This window comes from Nanorana parkeri, unplaced genomic scaffold, assembly GCF_000935625.1.
Source record: "Nanorana parkeri isolate BGI_ZX_2015 unplaced genomic scaffold, ASM93562v1 scaffold282, whole genome shotgun sequence".
Lineage (NCBI taxonomy): Eukaryota > Metazoa > Chordata > Amphibia > Anura > Dicroglossidae > Nanorana > Nanorana parkeri.
The window spans coordinates 385,776-408,929 of NW_017306550.1; the positions used below are offsets into that span (position 1 = coordinate 385,776).

A 23,154-nucleotide genomic window follows, 5' to 3' on the forward strand; every position below is an offset into this window, starting at 1 on the left:
TGATAACAGTTCCAGTTTTCTTTTCTCCCCATTGTATAAATCAGATTCAAAAAAAGAATTTGTAGTTCTCACTGTAAACCGTTTCCCACCGCTGGTGACTAGTTGCTTATGGACTTTTGGTATTATTCAGACCAGCTGTGTGTTGTATTTTATTATGGTAAGGTAGCAAGGAATGTGTAACTCACAGGAGCTACCTGCAAACTGAAATCATGGCTATTACATGAAGCAAATGATTGAAAAGAAATGACTGGACCCCCCATGTTGACAGTGTTTGCCTTAGCTGGACCTTTTAGGTAGAAAAAAAACATATGCACCTGAAAGGCTGCTTTAGGCCTCACCCTTTTCCTTTCTTGATAACAGCGTCCTCCAATTTGTTCTTTGTAAACTTATTCTCCTTAGTTTTTGCAGTGTATGTTTTTGTGTATATACTAATACATAAGCTGCTATTATTGATCTCCTCCTGAAAATGTTAGTTGCCTGGCTGTCTTTCTCTTCAATGCCAATATTCAGGTCAGAGAAGTTGGAGAAAAGTCAACATTTTCAATCTGCTTGTTGTAGGTCAGTGACTCAGAAACTATTGAAGCCATTGGAGGAGCTTGAGAAGCAGGCAACTAGTTTTTCAAGTCAACAATCGGAGCTCATGTACTTCAGCACAGGAACCCGTCATGAGAGAAAAATGGAACCCAAGCTCTCCTACTGAAAATATTAGTCATGCTATGACTGACCAGGAACAAGTATACAGGCCAGGAGCTCCAACTTTGCTTTAAGGGACCATTCACACTATTACGTTGTGGTAATGTGTGCGGCAACACGTATGGTCATGTGATGAGGTGCCATTCATTCTAAATGGCACCCCAGCGCACCTTGCTGTCGATGTGCGTTGCAGCATAAAGTGTGCCAATGCACTAACATGTATTGCAGAGTGGTGCACTGGTGGAAATCGGTGCATTTGCATTTTTTGGTGCGTTTTGGTTTGTAAGGAAGCCCATTTTAATGAATGGGTGCCTTAACACAACACACATTAATGCGTGGTATAACATGCATTAACGTGTGTGTGCTAATGTGCCACAATGGTATGAATAGGCTCCGAGTTCCCTGATCTGTATACTTCATCTGGCCCTCAGAAAATATTAAGGGCAGAAGGTCAGCATAACAGATGATCAACTACAATTTGTATGAGGAGATTAGCAATAGCAGCATCCATGTTCCCTAAGATTGTTCACTTCTCCTGCCTTCTCCAAACTCTTCACCCTTTTGTGAATAGACCTGCTAGACTTTGCCTAGTCTAGCCGACATCTAGCTAGATTGCAAGGCATGGCAGTATAATCCCACGTGGTTTGTTCTAGGTCTTCCAGGAACCTCCTGGTACAGAGCCCTAGGAAACCTCCCCAGTGATAGAATAAATTGTCAAATTATACCACAACCTGTCCTTAAACCAAAAACAACATTATACTATAGTATCAGGTAGAGCTTGGCTTTGGGTGTAGTGGCAGAATAGTTCCACTAGGTGGCATGTTTGCCTGCTGACTTGCTTGGTTTATGGAGGCCTGATTGTTCAGAGGCATATGACTTGTATTAGTAATAATATTCTTTCTGTTTCTCTGCGGCGTGACTGACAGAAGAACCCCGGGACAAGTCCCAGACTTTTCCAGTAGAACATACAAGTCTTTTGTAAACAAGGTACTACAAATATACTCATGATGAGTCTCGTTATTACAATTATATAAGAAGGAGCTCACTGTGGAGTACTTACTCTCATGTCCAATGTGATAATATACTAAGAAGAGGAATTTCCTGACTAGATTCTATACTTAGTAATACTGACAAAGAGATATACTGCAACCTTGCCGCCATCACTATGTCAGAGTACAGACTCAGGATTTACATAATTTTTTTTTTAAGGAATGCACAACATAGATAGAAACTGCAGTATACCTACCAAACTTTTTATTATTGGCATTTACTGCACTATGTGCCAACTGTCACTGCAATTTACCTACCATCCTTCTTATTGGAGACATTCACCGCACTAATGCTTACCATTTTAAGTGACAACTGTCACTGCAATTTACCTACTATCCGTCTTATTGGAAACACTCACCGCACTAATGCTTACCATTTTAAGTGACAACTGTCACTGCAATTTACCTTCTATCCGTCTTATTGGAAACATTCACTGCACTATGCTTGCCATTTTAAGTGACAACTGTCACTGCAATTAACCTACTATCCGTCTTATTGGAAACATTTACCGCACAATTGTCACTGCAATTTGCTTACCATTCTTCTTTATAGGGACATTTACTGTAGCATGCTTACCATCATTCTAAAGAGCACCAGTCACTGCAGTAAACTTGTCATCTTACTTAAAGCTGAACTCCAGGATGGAAAGAAAGAGGGTGCACTGCATGGGTTAAATGCCCATTTTTGACATAGGAGTAGAGGAATAGGGTGTAATATCCTCCAGCAGGCTTCATCCATTTTACGCCATGAAGCCAAGGGACTACCCTCATCCCCCAACTTCAGGGAGAAGAGGGGGGCGCCACAGCCTGCTGGAGCTGTGGTTATAATGTAAGTAATACAGCCTTGTCATTTGCTTCCTAGAGTTAATGAGCATTTAACCTTTGTAGTATGGGGAGCCCCACTATAAGGGTTTTTTTCAACTCAGGGTTCAGCTTGAACAAAAAACATTCATTGCAAGATAACTTTTTTTTCTCAACTAAACTGGTCATAAGAGAAGTACAAAGGAGCCTGAGTGAGTAGGGCTGACTTGCTGTGTCTCTTGCAATAGGGGATAATGTGTGCTGTAGTATCGACGCATACATAAGCAGTAAGGGCTTGTTCACACGATTTTCTGGTCCAGATGTGGAGACGCGGTGCTGTGCATGCAGTGCGTTTTTGACGCGTTTTTGATGTGTTCCAGTTAAAAAAAAATAATGTATTTCTTTATTTTTTTGGTTAGAGTGGGGCTGTCAGTATGTTAGCTGCGTTTTTGGAGCGTTTTGTTGCATTTTTGACACATTTTCCGGACCGGACAAAATGTGACATGCAGTATTTTTTCTGTCCGGACTGGAACGGACTGCGCTGGTAAGAACTGTAGCACATAGGGAGACATTGGGATGCATTTTGGGTGCATGAGCGCACGGATCTGGTCGGACAGAATCCTGACGTCGTGTGAACAAGCCCTAAAGACTATGGAAAGGAGCTCAGACTAGTGTCCTATGTTGTGCACAGTGATGGGGACTGCAATTACATCTCATGGTTTCCTGTCTTCTACTGTTAAAAAATAAGGCTCACTCACGCTATGTGTAGAGACCTGCATTTCTCTGCACCTGAGCAACCCACATCTCTGCAAGGGCACATAAAAAACAATTGTTTTCTATGTTCCCTGTTCACAGCACAATGGGTGGAGAAGTCACCTTTAAAAAAAGGTATACTTGGTAAAAACGCAAGACCCCACCACCGGCACACACAGACATCAGCATACATGCTAAGATTGACCATTTTAGCGTGTGGACTGATGTGAATGCAGCCTTAGTCAAAGCTGTGTGTATGCATTCAGACGTGATGTCTGCTAATTGTCGATCACTGTTTACTGTGCGTTGTGTGCAGGCTTCATCTGACACCTCTCACAGGCCAGTTCCAAGCAAGAGGAAAAGTCAGCATACACAGCTGAGGAGGTGGAGCACTAAACATACAGATAAATGGTGATAAACTTAGCAAGCACAGTTTCCCTCTTCAGATGCATAGCTATAATGCGTGAAGGCTACCGCTCAAAATAACAACTGGCTATGCAGGGGAAAAAATCATACCAGAGCAGCTAAAAGCTTTCATCTGTGACTTGAATTACCACCATTTGTAGTTTGATTTAGAGATATGATGTAAGATGTCAGTAAAACTGATATCTTGTAGAACTCCTCTAGAACCCAGGTACACACACTATGCCAGGGGTTGGCAACCCTGGCCCTCCAGCTGTGCTTTAACTACAAAGCCCATCATGCGTCTGGCTCTGGGGGTCATATCTGTAACTGTCTTGCAATGCCTTATTGGACTTGTAGTTCAACAACAGCTGGAGGGCCGGAGTCGCCCACCCCTGCTGTATGCAGGGGCCAACTTTAGCTTGAGTCAGTGGACCTTCCACCCCCTGCACTCTGCTGATCCATAATGCAGAGCACGCAGAAAGACTTCAAATCACTTGTTTCAGGATGCCCTGTGCTTGACAAGCGCTCTGAACAATTAAGAACAAAGAGATAGGGAGCCTCTCTGGAGTGGTAGCAGGGCATTGTGGGAAGGCAGGAGAGAAGTGGGGAAATGACCTTACACCCAGACGTTTGATGCTTAAATATCATACTAAGAACATAACGGGCAAAGAGCTGACAAATAGTTACCTAAAATCTGGTTACGGTGGATTTCTGCACACTGCACTACTCTTAGCACTCTGTTGTTCCATATAAATGTGATCTGTTATGGTTGTTAGACTAAAAATACCTCTAGTTATCTGGAAGAGAAGGTTACAAACTTCCCATCGTTTCTTCTCTCCCTTCTATCCTAGTATTTCACTTTATGATGGGAAGAATGTTAAAGTGGGTACTGTTGATAAAATATATAAAATCATAGTGATTAAAATTGAACTCCGGGATGAGCAAATATTGTATAATTACAAGAGTCTTGTGTATTCTTACTTGTATCTTGGTGTGCTTTGTATATTTCTTCCACACCTGTGCAATAATGTGCAGTAATCCACTTTACCTCTGTGCAGGAGTTTCCTGTAATAAAGGCCAATCACGTCTGCTCTCTCTCCTTGTGCAGGGTGACTGGTCTTCTATCCGCCCCCTTCTAAAGTTTTCTGCAGGCAGCCTGTAGTGGGTGGGGCCTACTGGGTCCCTTCCACAGCTCTGCTCTCTGTACAGGTTATGTGCAGCACAGTGATGATGTCACCACTACTTCTGCAAGGCAATATTTGAGTTGGCAAAGGCATTTGGTGCACACAATGTGGATGTATATTCTTTGTCTATTGAGTAATAGATTTAAATAAAACGTTTTTGTGCTCGGAGTTAGGTTTTAAGTCAAGATGTAAGATTTCCAAAATGCTGTGTTAATTTGTTGGTAGGTATGGTATACTATCAAGATCTATTTTCAGCAACGTGCTTGCTATTATTTCTAGACATCTACATCCTTCAGTATATTTCTTATCAGTCAGCAACCTTCCCTATAAAAAGTGTTTTTTATTTATTTTGTATCCCTGTATGAGAGATTTCCCTCACTTTCTGTTCCAAACTTTTCTAAAAGAGGATACAGGCAGAAAAATATAGTAAATTAATAAAACAGACAGCTATTATAACCATAGCCGGCAAAGAGAGGAGGGGACGTTCGGCATACCTTATCCCACCGGGTCCCGTTCCCAAGTAAATGCAGGAGTGCCCGACTTTTCAAAGGGGGTGTCACCCGGTGTGGGTGCGGGTCAGTGGTGTCACCTGGTGCCAGCTGCGCCCCCCTAGCGACGCTACTGAGATAACCCACCTTCCCAGAAAAGTATACTCATCAGTATTGTCCTTCAACACTGTAAAGGTTCAGCCTGGGCTAGCCCTGGTCTCAGATGGTGTCCAAGCTTATCCAGGTAGATGATGTACTGCCCCACATCCAGGTAGATGACCTGAGCACTATCACATTGAGGAAGTCTCATGCTCCCCCACTCTGTTAGATCACGGGGGTTAGGGCTCTGACAGAGTGGAGAGGCTGTGAGGGAGCACGGATGGTTGAGATACCTTGCTAGGGAGGTGGGCTATCAGAAGGTGCTGTCATTCCGCCCTGTATGGACAAAGTGACAGTGTCTCTTTAAAGCTCAATTTCAAGTATATTTATACTTTTGCAGTCAATTTAGAAAACCCATCTACAGTATAAGTTTGTTATGTGTTCCTATTCAAACAGCATACCAAAAAATATGTCAAAAGATATGTCCTACCTTTTAGGTGTTTTGTTGCAGCAGGCAACATGACCGAATCCAGGTTTTTCTCAGCACCTTCACAGTCATCTGTCCTTTAAGGATTGTGTTTCTCTCATTAATTTCATTAAAAGAGAACCAAGGCCAAACCTTTATTTGGCTTTAGTTCTCTTTTGTGTCACAGGAGTTTATTTACTAATGTACTCTTGTGGCCCAAACTCAGCATATAGTGGCCTACTGCCTTCAATTTGCTGGCAGCGCAGAGCCATGCAACAGCCAGGAAGGATCCCGACAATATTGCTTCTCTAGAGCCAGAGCCAGCTGTGCCCGCCTTCTCCCCTATCTGTCTTTCCAATGAGCTCTGGAGGAACAGAGAGAAGGGAGGGAGGAATCCCAATGGGGAGTGGTGATTGGCAGTCCCTGCTCTCTGCAGGGAGAAGCCTTGAGCGGTTTGTGATCGCTTAGTTCTTGGGCTACAGACATGGTGTGTGACAGCTGCATTGTCACATGCTGGCTCAAACTATTTTACTTTCTCAATAGTTCTCCTTTAACAAACAGTGGAGAAGCCCCTGACCCCTCACAACCCCTCCTAACATTACAGAAGAAGGAGAAGCAAGTAGACATTTTAACTTTTAAGAAGCCAAGAAACCCTTACTCAAAGAAAAGCAATTTAAACTGCAAGATGCTATTTTTAAATATGTTTTTAGCTTATGCTATGAGAATGGGAACATGTAACAAATATAAAATACAGTAGGTGTTATCCTGATTTGGTTGGGAAGGTGGAAATACACTTTAAGTCCTACACCATGGCTTAGTGTATGTTAAAACTCCTGTACCACCATAAATCTGCTGTGCAGTGGTATTTAGACACATTGTGCAAATGCTTTACCAGGAAAGTTATAAAATGATACTATATAAGTGGAGGTTGTTAGTGCAATGTCTATCGGAACGAATATCTATTTTTCTGCCTAACGGAAGAGTAGCAACCGGACAAGGTTTTCTTAACCTGTCCAGTCACTTAGTCCCCTGAAAACCATTATGCGGGACTGTTTGAAGCTACCCATAGACTTTAGACCTTCACGTTATGCGGCCATTCTCACTGTAAAGCTGTCCATAGATGTTACATAACTGTGTGTCTTTTTCCATAAATCTCCACCCTCTTTAGACATAAGGGGACTGCAGCAAACTTACCATCCATGTTACAGAAACCACTGACTTATTGTTAGCATTCTTGGGTCTGTAGATAAACCACACAAGCACTTTTTTGTTGAAAAAAAACATTCCTTATTTAAAAACAGAAGAAAACACAAAATGATCCATTCAGAACCTTTATTTCCCTTTCGCCAGTAGAGATTTCTTTTTGAAATTGTAGTGTCATCAGCCTTCAGGGGCAAAGAAGCCTGCAAGGCACTCTGGGGAAAGCCGTGTAACAGGTACATAGTGTGTTGCAGGCCCCACAGACCCTGAGGAATTGAGCCCTTGGCAGAGAAGTCATACACTGCATTTAGGGGTATTGTGTTCTTGGGAGTACACCAAGTGAATTGGGTTACACATGAAGCTGTAAGGGGAATAATTTACATACTAAGTGGATGTGCTTTACACTCTCAACTTATTTACACACATTTCACACAGACATCCAGAATTAGCGGCCCAGCTTCCTTGGACTAGGGGAACTCTGCATCTTTATGGTAGGCCAATGCATCTCAGGCCAAGCCACTTTTAGCGCCCGTCACCATATTAAAAGGCAACTTTATTGTTCATATTGCTCCATTGATGCTTCTTTAATACCGCACAACTCCAGTTTAAAGAAAACAAAAATGGCAGACCTGCCCAAAATATTTATTTTAGCACAGAAAGTCTTTGTCAGTATAAATACTCAGAAGCTGAAAGATTCTTTTCATTTTCCATCTCTCTCTCTTTTTTTGCAAAATAAATAGCCAGTGTTCTATTTGTTTCCAGTGTATTTTTCGGTTTCTTTATAAACAAAAATAGTCGAGCGCTTCCCGAAAATGTCCTAAAAATGTTCTGCTTTTTTCTTTATGTTAAAAAAAAAAGTGCAGGACTTGGCAGAAGGAAAAAATACGAGTTATGTGTTGCATGGAGAGTTGTCAGCCATAGTGATGGAGGTTTCAAGAGTCAAGAAGTCCAACCATGTCAATAAAGGCCAATGGTAAAGGACGGGCTCTGTAGTCTACAAATATCAGCAAAAAACAGGATTATTACATAAAGCAACTTCATTTTGGATTCTAGCTATTCTTGTATATTTGCAGTGGTTGGCAGCTGCAGAACAGACTTCAAGAACATGCTTCTAGTTTTGTGGGGGTAGCCTGTCTGTAAATTACACTTAACCATTGCAGCCCCAGTGTACATCTAATATAATGTTGTCAAAGCCTTTTGCAACTGTACATTTTATCATTCTAACGCTGTAGCATGTCTTTAAAGACACACTAGTATTTATTATGGATGCATAGAGAAATCTTATTTGGTTTACAACACCCAGGGTTGTACTCATTATAATGGCACTCATAGGCCAGTTCCTAGAGCAGCCTTGAAATGTACAAACTGTGATCATTTTTCTTGCTACTGTTTCTTTTGTTTCTCTCTATTGGCCATTTCTGAACATCCATGGCTAATTTCAGCCCATGAACTCTAGGGGAAAGCATATGCAGGGGATTTAGACAGGAGTCAGAAGACTCACTATAGAAGATCAGCCCATCTCTCTTTTCCCTTGTTTTTTGACCAGTACAATTGCCTATAAATGTGTCTGTGAAGGTTCTCATTCATCCAGGTCATTGTATATCTGTAAAAAATAAGTCAAGGCAACTGGACTCGCTGTATTTTTCTTGTTCAGTTATTATTTTACAGATAAATTGCATATAAAGCAATGTGCTTCTTCCAATAGCACATTCTAGCATTCGATTTTACTAATGGCATAGATATAAGGGGTACGAAATAGGATCTGTGCGTAGGGCAGCATAAAGGTTACAACCATGACAACACTTAAAGGGGTCTATAGAGTGGTTCTACGTTCGTGCACCCTCTGACCATACCTGTACTTATGTCAATGGGAAAGAAACAGGGGAGGAAATTGAAATTGCAGATGGAATTGCAAAGTTCTCCTCCAACAACTGCCAGCCAGCTCATATATAAATAAATTGATTTTCTATGACTTTGTTGCCCAGTCTGACCAGGATTGAGCAACTGTCATGGGCTGCGTCTCAGTGCATGGTGTTGAGAAACATATGGGGGGGGGTGTTTGCGCAGGTCTCCTTGGGAAAATGGCTTGTGAGCTGTCATGCTAATCATATAATTTTAAACAAGTGTAGTAAGTCAGAACACCTGATCTGCATTTGGATCTGACCTAAGCTGGACACACACCTTACAACCATCGCAAGCCTTTTGTCTTGCGATGGTTGTAAGGTAATTAAAAAAACGTACGATCTGCCTATCTTGGACAGGCAGATCGTACTTGCGATCATCTCAAGCCTGCCCGCTGAGGGGTGGGCTTTCTGATGACCGCAATGCTGAACGGGCAGTGTGCGCTTGCGCACACCGGACCGTGCGGCAGCTTTCTCACGATCATGCTACAAACCAGCCGAAAATCGGACGATTCTCGGCTGGTTTTCGAACATGCTCGAAAGACAAAAGTCGTGCGACCGTACGGTAGAAATGGTTGCATGCCTTCCACACACCTTGCGCGGGATTTCCCGCGATTATCGTACGATTATCGCAAGGTGTGTGGGCACCTCTAGAAAGTGTTACAATCAGAGGATCCGCATGACAGCCAGGCAACTAGGTTTTTCAGAAGGAGACGTCAGAGATGGCAGCCTTCTTTTTCTCTCAGCACAGGTTTCCTTTAAAACTGTATTATTTATACAGTGGATGTCAAAATACTTACAGTTGGAGCTATATGTTATTCAGTGTCCTGCTATTCAGGCTGGAGTTACCATATAGCGGTGTATTAACATGCGTTATGCCACATGTTACCATGTGTTGTGTTAAGGCAGCCCATTAATATGAATAGACTGTCTAACACACCAAACCCGATCCATGCACTATTTTAGTAAAGCAGCACACTACAACACTCCATGTGTTGCGCTGCACTGCAATGCAGGTATGCTGGAAAAGTGTGCTGGGCTGCCATTTACAATGAAAGACATTGCAGTGATCAGAACTGGTTTTACAAATGTCTGATTGGTTGTTCCCAGTAAGAGCAGTTAATTGGCTGATGTCTACCTGAGCCAGGATCAGCCAATTGTCATCTCAAGCCTAGGGCAAACCTTAACAGCAAATAATGGTGTTCAGGGGCACACCAGATTCAAGATTAGATATATTCAGATCTGTGCACTATTCTTTACACATTGAAAGCCCTCAGGGGCAGGGCCCCCCTCACCATCTTGTCTTGAATTGTATTGTGATTGTAATGTCTTCCTTATATTGTAAAGCACTGCGCAAATTGTTGGTGCTATATAAATCCTGTATAATAATAATAATAATAATATGCTCTTAGTAGGTCGTTTGTATACACTGGGTTGTGTATTAGAAATAATGGCAGTAATGGATGGGCAAGTCATTGCATTCGTGACGAAGACATGAATTATGCCATCCATATTTATTAGCCAACACATTGCAAGAGTAAGGCAAACACAGGTTAAAGTCCCCTGTGCTGCACTGTGTTGTGTTTAATCTCTACACTTCCCTTTTTGTGTGGTTAGAGATCTATCACCTAACCTGACATGAGGGACACAAACAACAGATATTCTTGGCGTACAGAGAGAAATATGGCTACTGCCGTTTAGAATGGCATTTGAATAGCCAGTATTTTTTGGAAAAGCCAACTGAAATAGCGTCTTAAAAGGGATTTCCAGGTTTAATGGAGTCTCCAATCTACTAAGGACTCCTCCATAGAGTAACTCAAATGTATCCCCTCCTCCCACAGACCCCTATTTAAACAACTACAGGAGTGCTGGGGGAAACATGTCCTTCAAACACCCACTACATGGTATACATATGCCATAATAGCAGGTGAAAGCCAGAATTACAGCTCTGGCTGTCATTGGAACACAGGTGATAGGGCCTGATATAAGAACATAGGTGATTTCCAGACAAGACGGGGGCCATTTTAGGAGTTGAAAAACTTTGATTGTCACCTTGGTTTATACGGAGTCTTCCCTTGCCAATTCTGCACTCAAATAAGCAAAGCTTGTATTGCAGCTGTACATTGCAAGTATACAACAACGTTCAAATTTCAGTGTCTTGTTGTACCCTGTGTAGCTTTGGCACATACAGGAGGGGCCAGGCATAGCTGGGATAATACAAAACCGTTTGGTTTTTTTTCTTTGTTCGGTGCTGGCATTAAAGCATCCTTTCTAACAGAACCCAGCGAGTACAGTGACAGCTCCTTACCTGACACAACTTAAATCCCCTCTGGGCAGCCAGAACATCTCACTCGAATCAAGAGATCTTCTTCAGAATACGACCACATCAGACACCAGTCGAGCACAAGGTACATCCACACACACGCACACCACACATACTGAATACAGGGAGCAAAGGACATGGCCCCTATTCTTGGTCCCAATACCAGGAATATCAGACATGTCATCAGCTTGAAGAAACCCAGACATAATCGCCTTCCATTGTCAGAATGAAGAGTTTGTGTGGGTGAGGGGTTCACTGCGGGCTTTTCAGTGCAGTATGTGGGGAACTTCTGTGTATAACCTCACCCTTTGTTAGTGTTTTACGTTTTTTTCCCCCCTGGCAATGGCTCTCGTGTTTGAGGACATGCCCTGTTTGCTGTGCTGGCTCCAGGAGAAATACTTAGCACAGGCCAATGTATTTTAGATTGTTCTGGATAATAACATCTGTCACTGCGTCAAAAACAAACTGAATGTTGCTGGTGTCCGTAGCGCAGGTGAAGTGTGAATAAATCTCCTTGGTCTCCTTGTTGCGATTTAAGTCCTCAAACTGACGCTGAATGTAGACTGCTGCTTCCTCATACGTGTTCTGTCCCTTATAATCGGGAAAGCAGACGGTGAGAGGGATGCGTCGGATCTTCTCAGCTAAGAGGTCCTTCTTGTTGAGGAACAGGATAAGGGAAGTGTTTATGAACCAATTGTTGTTGCAGATAGAGTCGAACAGACGAAGGCTTTCTGCCATACGGCTCTGAAGATAAAAGAAAAAGAGGTGTTAGGATGACAAAACTAGATCGGGGTTTAAAACAATATCATATGATATCATTTTGTTTAGGAAATCGCTGTTAAAGGGGTTATTTAGGCATAATATAGAAACCTTTCTCAGGAAATAAAGAGGCCCTGTCACTAGCACAATAAAAGTAATCACATGCACTCTATGTTCTATCTGTTTAATACTTACCTTTCCAGCCGGCGCTGACTATGATATACGCACTACGCAGGGTATATGAATTCTGAATGTAAACATTTTTCATTGGTTAGATCTTTTACTGAAAACTGACTAGCTTTGAAAATGCATGGACAGCTTTGCATGATAGACAATTATGGCTATTGGTTTATACACAGAGGTGGCCTTCTAAATCTATACAAAAGCTCCACTTAATATTGTGACATAAAAACAACTACTGCTACAGTCTAAACCTGGCAAAAGATAATGTCATAATGCGGTTTCATTTTATTAGCAGAAGAGAGCCCTTATCTAGGTAGGTCCCCCATCTGAATTCAAATATAATCATTTCTTCGCACCTTGAAAATCTCTGTAGACATTTGTTGCTGCTAAAAAACAATTTATTTTATAAAAAGCCAGCTCATGCAGTTTCTGGCCCTTTAAATGTAAGTATTGGGCCAGACTGTCTAGAAAACATCAGCAGCGAGATGTAGCCATCACTGCGGTTGCCATGGGGATAGGAACTAGACCTCATGAGAGGAACGTGTGTCGTGGACGTTCCCAGCTGAATACCCCACATGGACAGCAATGTAAAAATTTTAATTAGCCTGTACACCAATATTAATTAACAGGAGGTAAGTGATCTGTGAGGCCTGAGAGAAAGAAATAGCGAGAGCAGAGGGAGGGAGAATCAACACCATGCAACATGGGGATAAGTGATGTTCTCCTAGATGTTCTTCCAGTGCTGTGCTATTGGCAGGAGTTTAGACGGAGTCATTGCATTTACTGTGGACATGCTCTCTACATGCTCTCTACACTGCTTGGTGTGGGTACTGCCACAGCTAATAGTAATTAGCACACAAACCAAAAAATTCCAGGAATTGCAATCTCTTGGTCTGCTCGTGAGTTGCTTCTTGTTTCAATTTTTCACATACAAGAAAGAGAAAGGGATGAATGCCCGGCTAACCACTGAAATGGGTAGGTGTGGGATGTTGTCTGGTATATACAGAAGGTAAATCTCTGCCAGCAGGATGGTCAAGGTTTGAACTATCCACACAGTTCTCAAATATGTAGAGTACATGTAAAGTGATCATATACGGTATAACATTAATCAATGCAATGGTATCTCACTGAGATACAGACTGTCACAAACTTACATACTGTGTGTATTTATAATGAAACATTCAAATGCACATCCTACCATCTCTGTAGGTTTTAGCGCAGGCAATGTTGTAATAAACCAGTCCACCCCAGTCCTTAGTAGGGATGTGCTCAGGTTCAGACTGCACCCAGTCCCAACCTGAGCTCTTGGGAACATGTAAGGAAACTCCTTCTGCTGGTGCCTAAGCTGCAACTGGGGAATTAACAGCCCAAAGCTGCATGGAAGCAGAGGGGCCGCACGGCTATATTTAGTAAATTATATTGATCTAATAAGGTCACGTGGTCATAAAAAAAAAATCAATGATGTCAGAACCAGCACCCCACCCCTCTGATTATGTGCAGCCACAGGCCGAGGAATGCCCAGGCCCACAGCTGATAGGGCGGGTGGCCCAAAGATGCTTCTGGGTTCGGAGGAGGTCAGGTTCAGTCCAAACCTGAGCTTATTCCCAGTCAACGTGAGAACCCCCGTTTGCAATGCTGAGGAGAAATTCCCAAATATACCCAGTGCAAGTTGCTTGCAATCTCTCACTTTCAGAGTCTGATTGGAATGGGTCCTCTAGCAAAGTAACATTTACAACTGCCCAGATCAGTTTACAAACAGCAATTGAAAAAGGTGCACATGAGCAGGGCAATCTATAGAACAATACAAAAATTCCCTAGCATAATCTTCAGCAAATCAGCACATAAAAGCATGTTTAAATTGTTCTAGCATTTTAGGTTCAAAACAGAGGTATTTGTTGCATACATTTGCACATACCTGTGAAGCCACACTGCTTTATCAAGACACCTGTGGTCCATACCTCTATACTATCCGAGATATACTGTATATATATATACAGGGCTTGAAAAATCCACTCGTCCGCTTGTCTGTGACGAGAGGACGGTGGAGCCCGAAGAGCAGCTTAATTACAACGGCCGGCCGAGAGCTTTACATTCAAGCGATTGGGCGTCTCTGGAGACGCTCGATCACTTGTATCAGAAGCTGTCACTGCCGTTGCCGGTCCCGAGATCCGCTGTGCCCGATGCGGCCGGGACCAGCAGGGCTCTGTGACAGGAGATCAAAGGGAGTTCAGTATACGATCTCTCTTTGAACCACTCTCAGTCCCCGAATGCAGGAAGTGATGTACATTACATCACTTCCTGCATTCAGTGTCACTCTCGAGCTACAGAAGCTGATGAAGCAGATATCTGCTTCATCAGCTTCTCAGGGGGTTCCTAGTTGACATTAGGGGTCTTGGAGACCCCTGATGTCTCCATAACGAGGACCTGTCATGTATATTGGCTATCACATAGGGGGCTTCTATGTGATAGCCAATATAAAGAATCATAAAAAAAATAAAAAAGAAAACAAATTTTTAAAAAAGTCCCCACCATACCCCACATACACACGCAGATATGCATCAGGTGCGCCTACGTGTGAAAACGACAATTGCTCCTATTGTGCAACACATGTTGTATATCGCCGCAAACGTCAGAGTGAGGACAATAATTTTAGAGCCATTAATCACTGATAACACTAAACTGATGAGCAGTAAAAGCATTTTAATCGTCGCGTATGATCCAGAACAAAAGCTGCAGGCTGTGTCGCCCCTGTGTGTGGCTGAGCAGTGTAGGATCTGTACATATCAGTGATATGTACCAATCCTCTGTGTGCAGAGCAAACACTGGAGCAATCAGCTGATCACTCCAGTGTTTGTAAATAACTGGGGACACATAGTACTATGTATGTGCTTTACATCACTTCCTCTTCATTCATGAGTTTCTGAATGGGTAGTAGCACTAAGTACAGAGGATTCTCCCCATTCAGAAACTGGATGATAGTAAATATTTTCTGAATGAATGGGAAGCCTCTGTACTTTCCATTCATTTATACCAGAGTCTGCAGAAAAAGAGATGGAGTACGTTGTGCCCTAAATTTATTTTTCTATTTTAAAAGGGAAATATGAAGGGGCTGTTTAGACCCCAAATATTGCCCCGAAACCCCCCCCAACAGTAAAAAAATAAAAATAAATAATACAGAAATAAAAAATAATAAAAAATAAATTAATAATAAAAAAACACATCCTGGAGGCTGGGCACATGACATTACATGACGCCACACGTGTGTGTGTGGGGGGCACTTTTTTTGTTCTTCCCTCGGGCGCAAAAGGAGCTAACTACAGCTCTGGGTTTAACTAAAGGTAGCTTCATCTTCCTTTATGCAGCAATGTGGCTGACTAGCTGGACTAAGAGCTGGGGAATTTTTGTAATTTAGAGGTAGGGATCACACCTTGCAGAGGTCCCAGCACTGTGATTTCACATTTATTTGTAAATGCATGCATCAAAAACCTCCATATTTAACCTAAAATGTGCAAATTGAATTATGATGATGCTTGTGTGTAGGGGACTTTATTTTGTATTGTTTTGTAAAATGTGATCCAGCACCCAAGAAAAAGATTACCTGGAGAACTTTGACCACTGACATGCTACAAAAAACTTATAACATACTGTTTGCAACTGTTTGACCACGGATGTTACAGGAATGTGTTTTATCAATATAGTGCATATAATTTATGTTATTACAGTCAAGTCTGGAGGCTGCAATTGCTGACCTGTTCTTCTAAGGCCCCTTTCACATGGGTCCTCTCCATTCTCAGCAAAGGGTCCATAGACAGGTCTCCTGCTGCGTCAGATCAGAACAGAAAAGGATATGTGACAACTGTGTCTGTTCAGATTTTTTTCTCCATCATGTGGTGAAGGACAATCAGACCAGTGTAATTCCTATGAGCGCCCGGATGCAAACAGACGTCTGCCCACGTTCAGTCAGGTCAGTAACAGCAGACTTTTTGCATTCAGTCTGACAAACCTGAACAGATCCAGATGTGTCACGTCTGCTTACATCCACATCCCCATAGGGATACATTGCAGTTGTAGTCCATTGACACTTGCTCCCATCCATGTTACTGCATGTCCGGTATAGACACGGACAGGAGAACAAGTCTGCAGAAGCCAGACCATTTTATCCGCGATCTGCTGATTGCAAGTGCAATGCTTTACTAGGTCCTATAGAAAAAAATGCACATTTTTTCCTCTTATGAAGTGTGCATTTATTATTTTTTGCAAAAGGTGGAATTTTCCTTTCATATGACTGATCATATACTATACAGTCCAGTTATCTATACATAGGCAGATCTCTCACAACCAAAGACGGGCACTGAGAAATCTGCCTATTCTCCTATGAACATTTCAGATACAGCACAAATGTGCAGAACACATCACTTATGGATTAATCCTCACACAGCTGACCACATGGAATGCTTCAATTGCTTGCAAGCCATGCCTGGCAGGTCTTTTCATCAGATGTGACAAAAGATCAGACTTCTACCTACTTTTGCTTTCAGTCCTGGGTCATTTAGCTCCCTATCTCTGGTTTTCATCATTTTAGCTATTTTGCTAAGCATACTGTACAACAGATATATATAGATCTATATATATATATTCTGTGTAATCTTAAACTATGTTGTCATCTCTAATGGCACTAGTCAGACACCTATAGCTCTGTCCATAGATGTTACAAGACAAGTGGACATGCCTTCTAAACACTTGTTTTATGTTATGCATTAGAGCATAGGCCTTTCTAATGCCTAAGTAAATATTCAGCAGTGATTGTCATTGGCAGCTTTAGGGCACGTTCACACCTTATTTGAGGACTGGCGGTTTTTTAGCAACCACAGAACACTAGTCACCGCTAGGGCACATAGACAACAGTGGTTTTCTATTTTCCCAGTTCACATGACAGCGCAGGTGTCATCTGGGGTGGAGCGCACCAGAGTGCAGTACACCACACTGTTGTGTGGGGACTTGAATGGATTGCACAGTTTGTACACTAGAAATAAAGTTATTGGTTTTTTTTTTTAAAAGATGGTGTGTGTTGTGGGACAAGCAGTGAACCATTCATATGATCAGATGATAAGGCAATTACATTTCTGAGGGTGTTTTGTACACAGTATACTGAATGGTTCCAGTGTTGTTATGGTTGCCAGCATTATTGTTGCTTTTTTTAAAAACAAACTTAAAGGAGAACTATGGGGTTAGGGCTTTTCCCCGTGGTTCTCCTTAGGGTAAAGGGAGGACACAAACTAACGTCCTCCCGTCACCCTAGGCTCAGTATAGCCAGCTGCTGCTCGCGGTATACTGAGACGCCGCAGCTGAAGCGGATCCCGACAATTATGTCTGGATCCGCCCAGCTGTGTGACTGACAGCTGGATCTGCCTATCTAGAGGCAGAGCCAGCTGTACCCGCCCCCTCCCCGTCCGTTCCGCCAGTCAGCGCTGGCGGAGCAGGGAGGGGGGAATCCAGCCCCTCCCCCTGTCACGGCAGAGAGCCGTGACAGGATCGAGAGGTGAGCGAACGCCGGTATGTGTTGGCTCACCTCCCGATCTAATGGGCCGACCTGTGACAGTCTCATTGTCACAGGTCGGCTAGAACTATGAGGTGAGTGAAAAGCACTCGCCTCATAGTTCTCCTTCAATTGTACAGCTAAATGACGGTCTAAACAAGTACCAAATCCAAATACTATGTGAAGCACAACCGTCACAAAGTCAACACAAAAGCTACCTTTTACCTCCCCTGGCTGAGCCAAATCCTTCCTCATTGTCTCACATGTTCCCCCTCCCAGGTGCTGATTGACAAACCAACTGACTTGTGAATAATCAGTGACAATGCTGCAACATTTTCTCACCCCATTGTAGTGAAAGCAGGCACAGCCTAGATGAGAATGGCAACTCTGCTCTAAAGCTGCACTTCTGAGGAGCAGTGCAGCATAGTTACCACACCATCACAAGAAGCTCCTATTAGTGCATTCACTTCAGTAAACAGCTATTTGTGGGACTTTGCAGGGAGACTAAAGCTGGCCATACACCTTACAATTATCTGCAGATTTTCTGTTGTCGGATGGAAAAGGTGCAACAGATTCCTCCATCTACACTTAACCAGAAAAATTATATTGGGCCCAAACAGGCTCTATTGGGCCAGACAACACTCGGGCCCGAACAGGCCCAGCCATGGCTTAAAATTGAGGTGTATGGCCAGCTTTAGGCTGCATAGAAATGTTTTCTAGTTAATCACTCAATCTTCTCATCCACGCTAAACAGCAGGGATGGAGGAATCTTCCATTGCTGACTGTTGTATTCAAGCAGCTACGAGAGAATGCTGTACATACATTTTTGTTTTAATGTAACTAACTTCAGTTTCTTAATACTGAGTAGCATACTGTATATGTCTCCCTTTGGTTGTAGTATAATAGCTGTCCATTATTACTGGTACTGTTCCTATAATGCTGGGGCAAGTTGGGTAGCCTCATTGCTCCCACTGGAATCCACTGAATGACAGCGTCTATATAAACCCATTTGTCTTTCTTTACCTGTAACCTTCACATCGATGGCTAGACTTTGCATGAGGCAGCAGATTACTGCATTTCCGCAAAGTAGAGTGTAAACAACAGATTTTTCTCCCTGGAACATAGAAGATAAAGGTTGTGTCCTGGTGGAGACAGATAAATACAAGCTGTCATAGCGCAGCTGGAATGTAAAGCCAGAGTCACTGAGTGGGGGCACACAAGGGAGTCTGTATGCACATCACAGATTTAATGTTATAGAATAGATAATAAAAGGCAGTGCGGCAAAGGGTTTGGTTTAAACTGGCACTGTTAATCTCTCTGAAACCAGTACAGGGCATACATACTATTTGGTGGGTAGTAGACATAGATAGCCACTTCTTTAGTGCCTGAGCATTTTAAACTAAATGTGTAAAATGTGTCTTCAGACTGGCACCGTAGCCACGCCCTCCAGCCGCAATGCGATCGCCCGCACGGGATCGCAAGGCACATTGTGCCTGCGATGTGGTCTGGTGCAATCAAAATGCTACAAGCACTCTATCGCACCGGTCCGCAGGCACAATGTGCCTTGCGATCCCATGCGGGTGATCGCATTGCGGCCGGAGGGCGTGGCTACGGATGGTGACATTCACTTCAATGACCAGCCACACCCCCTCCGGCCCCACGAAATACTGAGCCGGCCGCAATGCGATGCAGTGCGTTACGGCCAGAACGTGGCCGGAACACACTGCATATGGTGTGAAAAGGCCCTGAATCTGGAGATTGTTCCAAAATGCCCCTGTGATGGTATATGCAACAAAGAACATTGTAAATGCACCATACACAAGAAATTACTTATATTCTTATCTGCGCTCAACTGCAGCACTATCACACATGCCAACACCCACACACACAAATGTTTCCACAATTTGCAGCTGTAGGAAGCTACAATTGAAGAAACGTGTATTATAATGATAAGTGCAGTAACCATTATGAGTGATTGTACCTATTGGTTGACTATTTGTTTCTATGCAGTGGTCAACATTCAGGTAGTTCGGTGTGCTTGTCCAATGATCAGATAATGAGGTTTGTATATCCCATGGTCATCAATTAGACATTTAGTTATGTCTCTCCAGTAAATTGTCAGCTTGGTGCCATTCTCTAGTGGCCATCAGCCACACAGGTAGTTGTGTCTATCCAGATATTTGATTAGCTAGGTGCCATTCTCTAGTGGTCATCAGTCACACAGGTAGTTGTGTCTATCCAGTTAAATTGTCAGCTAGGTGATTTCTCTAGTAGTCAGCAGTTACGCTAGATATATAAAAACACTTTGATTTCTCTCATTGAGTCGATTTCTCCAACCATGCTAAGCAGCTAGCACCCACAGCTGTCTGAATTTCCAAACAGTGTCTGCATCTGATTGGATGTAGTTGCTGTTGAGCCAACAATTTTCCACTAGGCTCTTGGATTTTTCAAAGTTTGTTAAGCAGGGTGGTGCTGACTGGGCCACCCACGGCTCGAGTTTTGGCAGATTCAGCAGAAATTGGCCAAAGTTTAAGCTGTGTATGGCTACCTTAAGCTATGTCTATTCAGTGAAATCATCAGCAAGGTGATTTTTTCTATTGTATTCGGTTAGACTGCTTTGTATATCAGTCAGGAGCAGGCATTCATTTTCAGACATCTAGGCATGATCATTTTGTGGTTATGGTAATTAACCACCAGTCACAACATAGACAGGAAGTTGTTTTTTTGTGTGTATTAAATCTTTATTCCATTTTAACATGTAACAATTCAAACAAATTAACAATCATTTCAAACACAACTTAAATACTCTATCTCTTCCATTCGTCCGCATTTACATATCGCCCTCTGTCATTTCACCCATACAATCCGTTTGTATCACTTTACTACCTTCAATATCCCTATATTCCCAGAGAGAGGTCTTCACTATCCTCCTGTACTAGATCCATATGAGAGGTCCCCCTTTAAGTTCCTTAAATTCCCCCCCTCTCCCTTTCCCCCCCTCGTTCCTACTCCCTATGTGCTGTAGTTTCTTATGCTCCCTTTTGAGGATGCTTTATATTTGTGTGTATGAAGTTGTAGTTCCTATCTTAATATAGGTGTGATAGCTATGTGTAGATATGTGTACGTATAAACACTATTGATTTATTTATCTAGTGATTTATAAGTGCTGTACCGCATTTCTTCTTCTACATAAGAGTTGCTAAATGTATCCCTAACGTGACATCTCTTTGTGTCTGTGCATTACATGTGACAAAATCCTAGGGGAACCCCCTATCTTTCCGTGTTTGCTCCCCCTCTAATACCCTACTCTTCACTCCCCCCTCCCTACCCTCCCTTTACCCACTAAAAACCAATCCTTATACCTCTCTGTGGGTCTAGTCCTTCAACTCCCCTCCTGTTCTCGATTCTACCCCTTCTGACTAACCCTCCTGGGACATCCCTATATTACCTTTCTCTACTCTATCTCGATTCCCATACACCCCCCCCTTGTATCTCCCCCCCCTCCCTCCCAAGGCTCTGCTATTTACAATCTTTACTTCCATGGCCTCTCTTCCTATTCCCTTTAAGTTTCCCCTACCTCTATAGTTGGTTAATATTCCTTACTTCTTACTCCTTGATCGATCCCTTCTAGTTTACAAGAATACAGTATGCTTCTGATTCTTTAAATTCTTGCCACTTTCCCCACGTCTTGAGAAATAACTCATATTTATCTTGTTTCGTCATCACTAGCTCAACCATCAACCTAGTTGAGTCTAGTTTGGCGAACCATTCCGGTATAGAGGGGATTCCGTCTGTTCCCCAATATCTCGGAATCAGTGATTTAGCTGCATTTAGCATGTGGGGTATTAGTGATCTCTTATATCCCCTTTCTGAGTCCTCTGTGAGATGGAATAAACATGTCCAGGGATCTATGGGAATCTGTACGTCACATATTTGTTTAATGATCTCCCTAACTATTTCCCAGTATGTTCTAATCTTAGGACACTCCCACCAGATATGTGCATAAGATCCAACCTCTCCACACCGCCGCCAGCAGAGTGGATCGTTTGTATTATGTATCCTGTGTAGTTTCTGTGGGACATTGTACCACCGTGATATCAATTTATAGTTTGTCTCAAGTGTATTGGTGTCGATGGATGTTGATGTGACTAAGCGTAACATTTTCCTTTCCTCTTCTTGTGTAAGCTTTCGGTTGAATTCCTTTTCCCATTTATCTAGATATATAGGGGATGCACTATTTTCCTTCATGTTTATAAATTTATAAAAAAGTGAGAGGGGGTGCTTTGGTGCCATTGAGGCTCCCAGAATGGTTTCTAGTTCCGTTAGGTCATTCTCTGTTCTCAGAGGTTTAGGTAAAGTTTGCATAAAATGCAGGATTTGCTGATGTCTCCACCAGTCTAGGGGATATGGCCCCCACTTCTCTCTAAGTTCTAAAAGAGAACATGTTCCTTTTCCTGACATAGTGTCCTTTACTTTTAAATTGGGTGACCCACTCCACTTTACAAAGGCAGGATCTTCTCTTCCTGGAGGGAAGTATTCATTCCCTATTAGCGGTATTAAGATCGAGTTATACAACCATCCAAGTCTCCGGTATAACCGGTCCCATGTCCTCATAGTTGAAATCGTTAATGGTAGTGTGTTTGGCGACAGGCATCTTTTGGATGGTGGTATCCAGATTATACCCGAAAGAAGGGTCTCGCTATGTACTGTCTCTATCAACGCCCAGCTTTTCTGTCCCAACCCGAATGTCCAATCTACTATTCTTACTAATTGGGCCGCCATATGATATGTCCTGAAGTCTGGGTGGGCTAAGCCTCCCTCCTGTCTCGCCCTGCTCAAGATCTTCCCGGATATTCTGTGTCTACCATTCTGCCATACATATTTAGATACGACTTTCTGTAAAATTTGAAAAAAGATCCTAGGTATCTCAATAGGCATCATCTGAAATAAATGAAATGTCTCTGCGATTTCAGTTGTGGAGTGTACGATAGCCCCTGTTTTGGTTTTGACTTTAGCTATGTACGTAATGGTTTGTTTGGTTTTAAGTGCCTTCGCCAGAAATTTGCTAGGTTTATTCAATTGATATTAGAGCCCCGACACATACTCCATTCGTACCCCGATCTCCTCCCCATCCCTCCCCCCTAAGTCTAAAATTTTTCCGCCTCTACGTTGGCGAATCAGGGTTCTACATACGGGTCTCTGTCCCCTATACCTAATGTGGGCCTGGGCCCCCCTGTGACAGCGGTCTTGTGAGTCCCCCCCCCCTCCCCTTTTGCATGATTTCCCTTAGCCGCTACGCTCCCTCCCCCTTGCC

General features: G+C 42.8%; 2 protein-coding genes across 3 annotated transcripts in view; one reads left to right on the forward strand and one right to left on the reverse strand.

Moving 5' to 3' along the window:
• The window catches only part of RSPH14 (radial spoke head 14 homolog), a 156,948-nt gene that overhangs the window by 15,124 nt on the left and 118,670 nt on the right, over positions 1-23,154 (forward strand). The window lies entirely within an intron of this gene.
• GNAZ (G protein subunit alpha z) overlaps positions 11,058-23,154 on the reverse strand; it is a 113,115-nt gene continuing 101,018 nt past the window's right edge. For both annotated transcript variants that reach the window (XM_018557408.1, XM_018557407.1), the window contains exon 3: positions 11,058-12,106. In XM_018557408.1, coding sequence (XP_018412910.1) covers positions 11,762-12,106 — 345 coding nt within the window. In that variant the 3' untranslated portion in view covers positions 11,058-11,761. The remainder of the gene's footprint in view (positions 12,107-23,154) is intronic.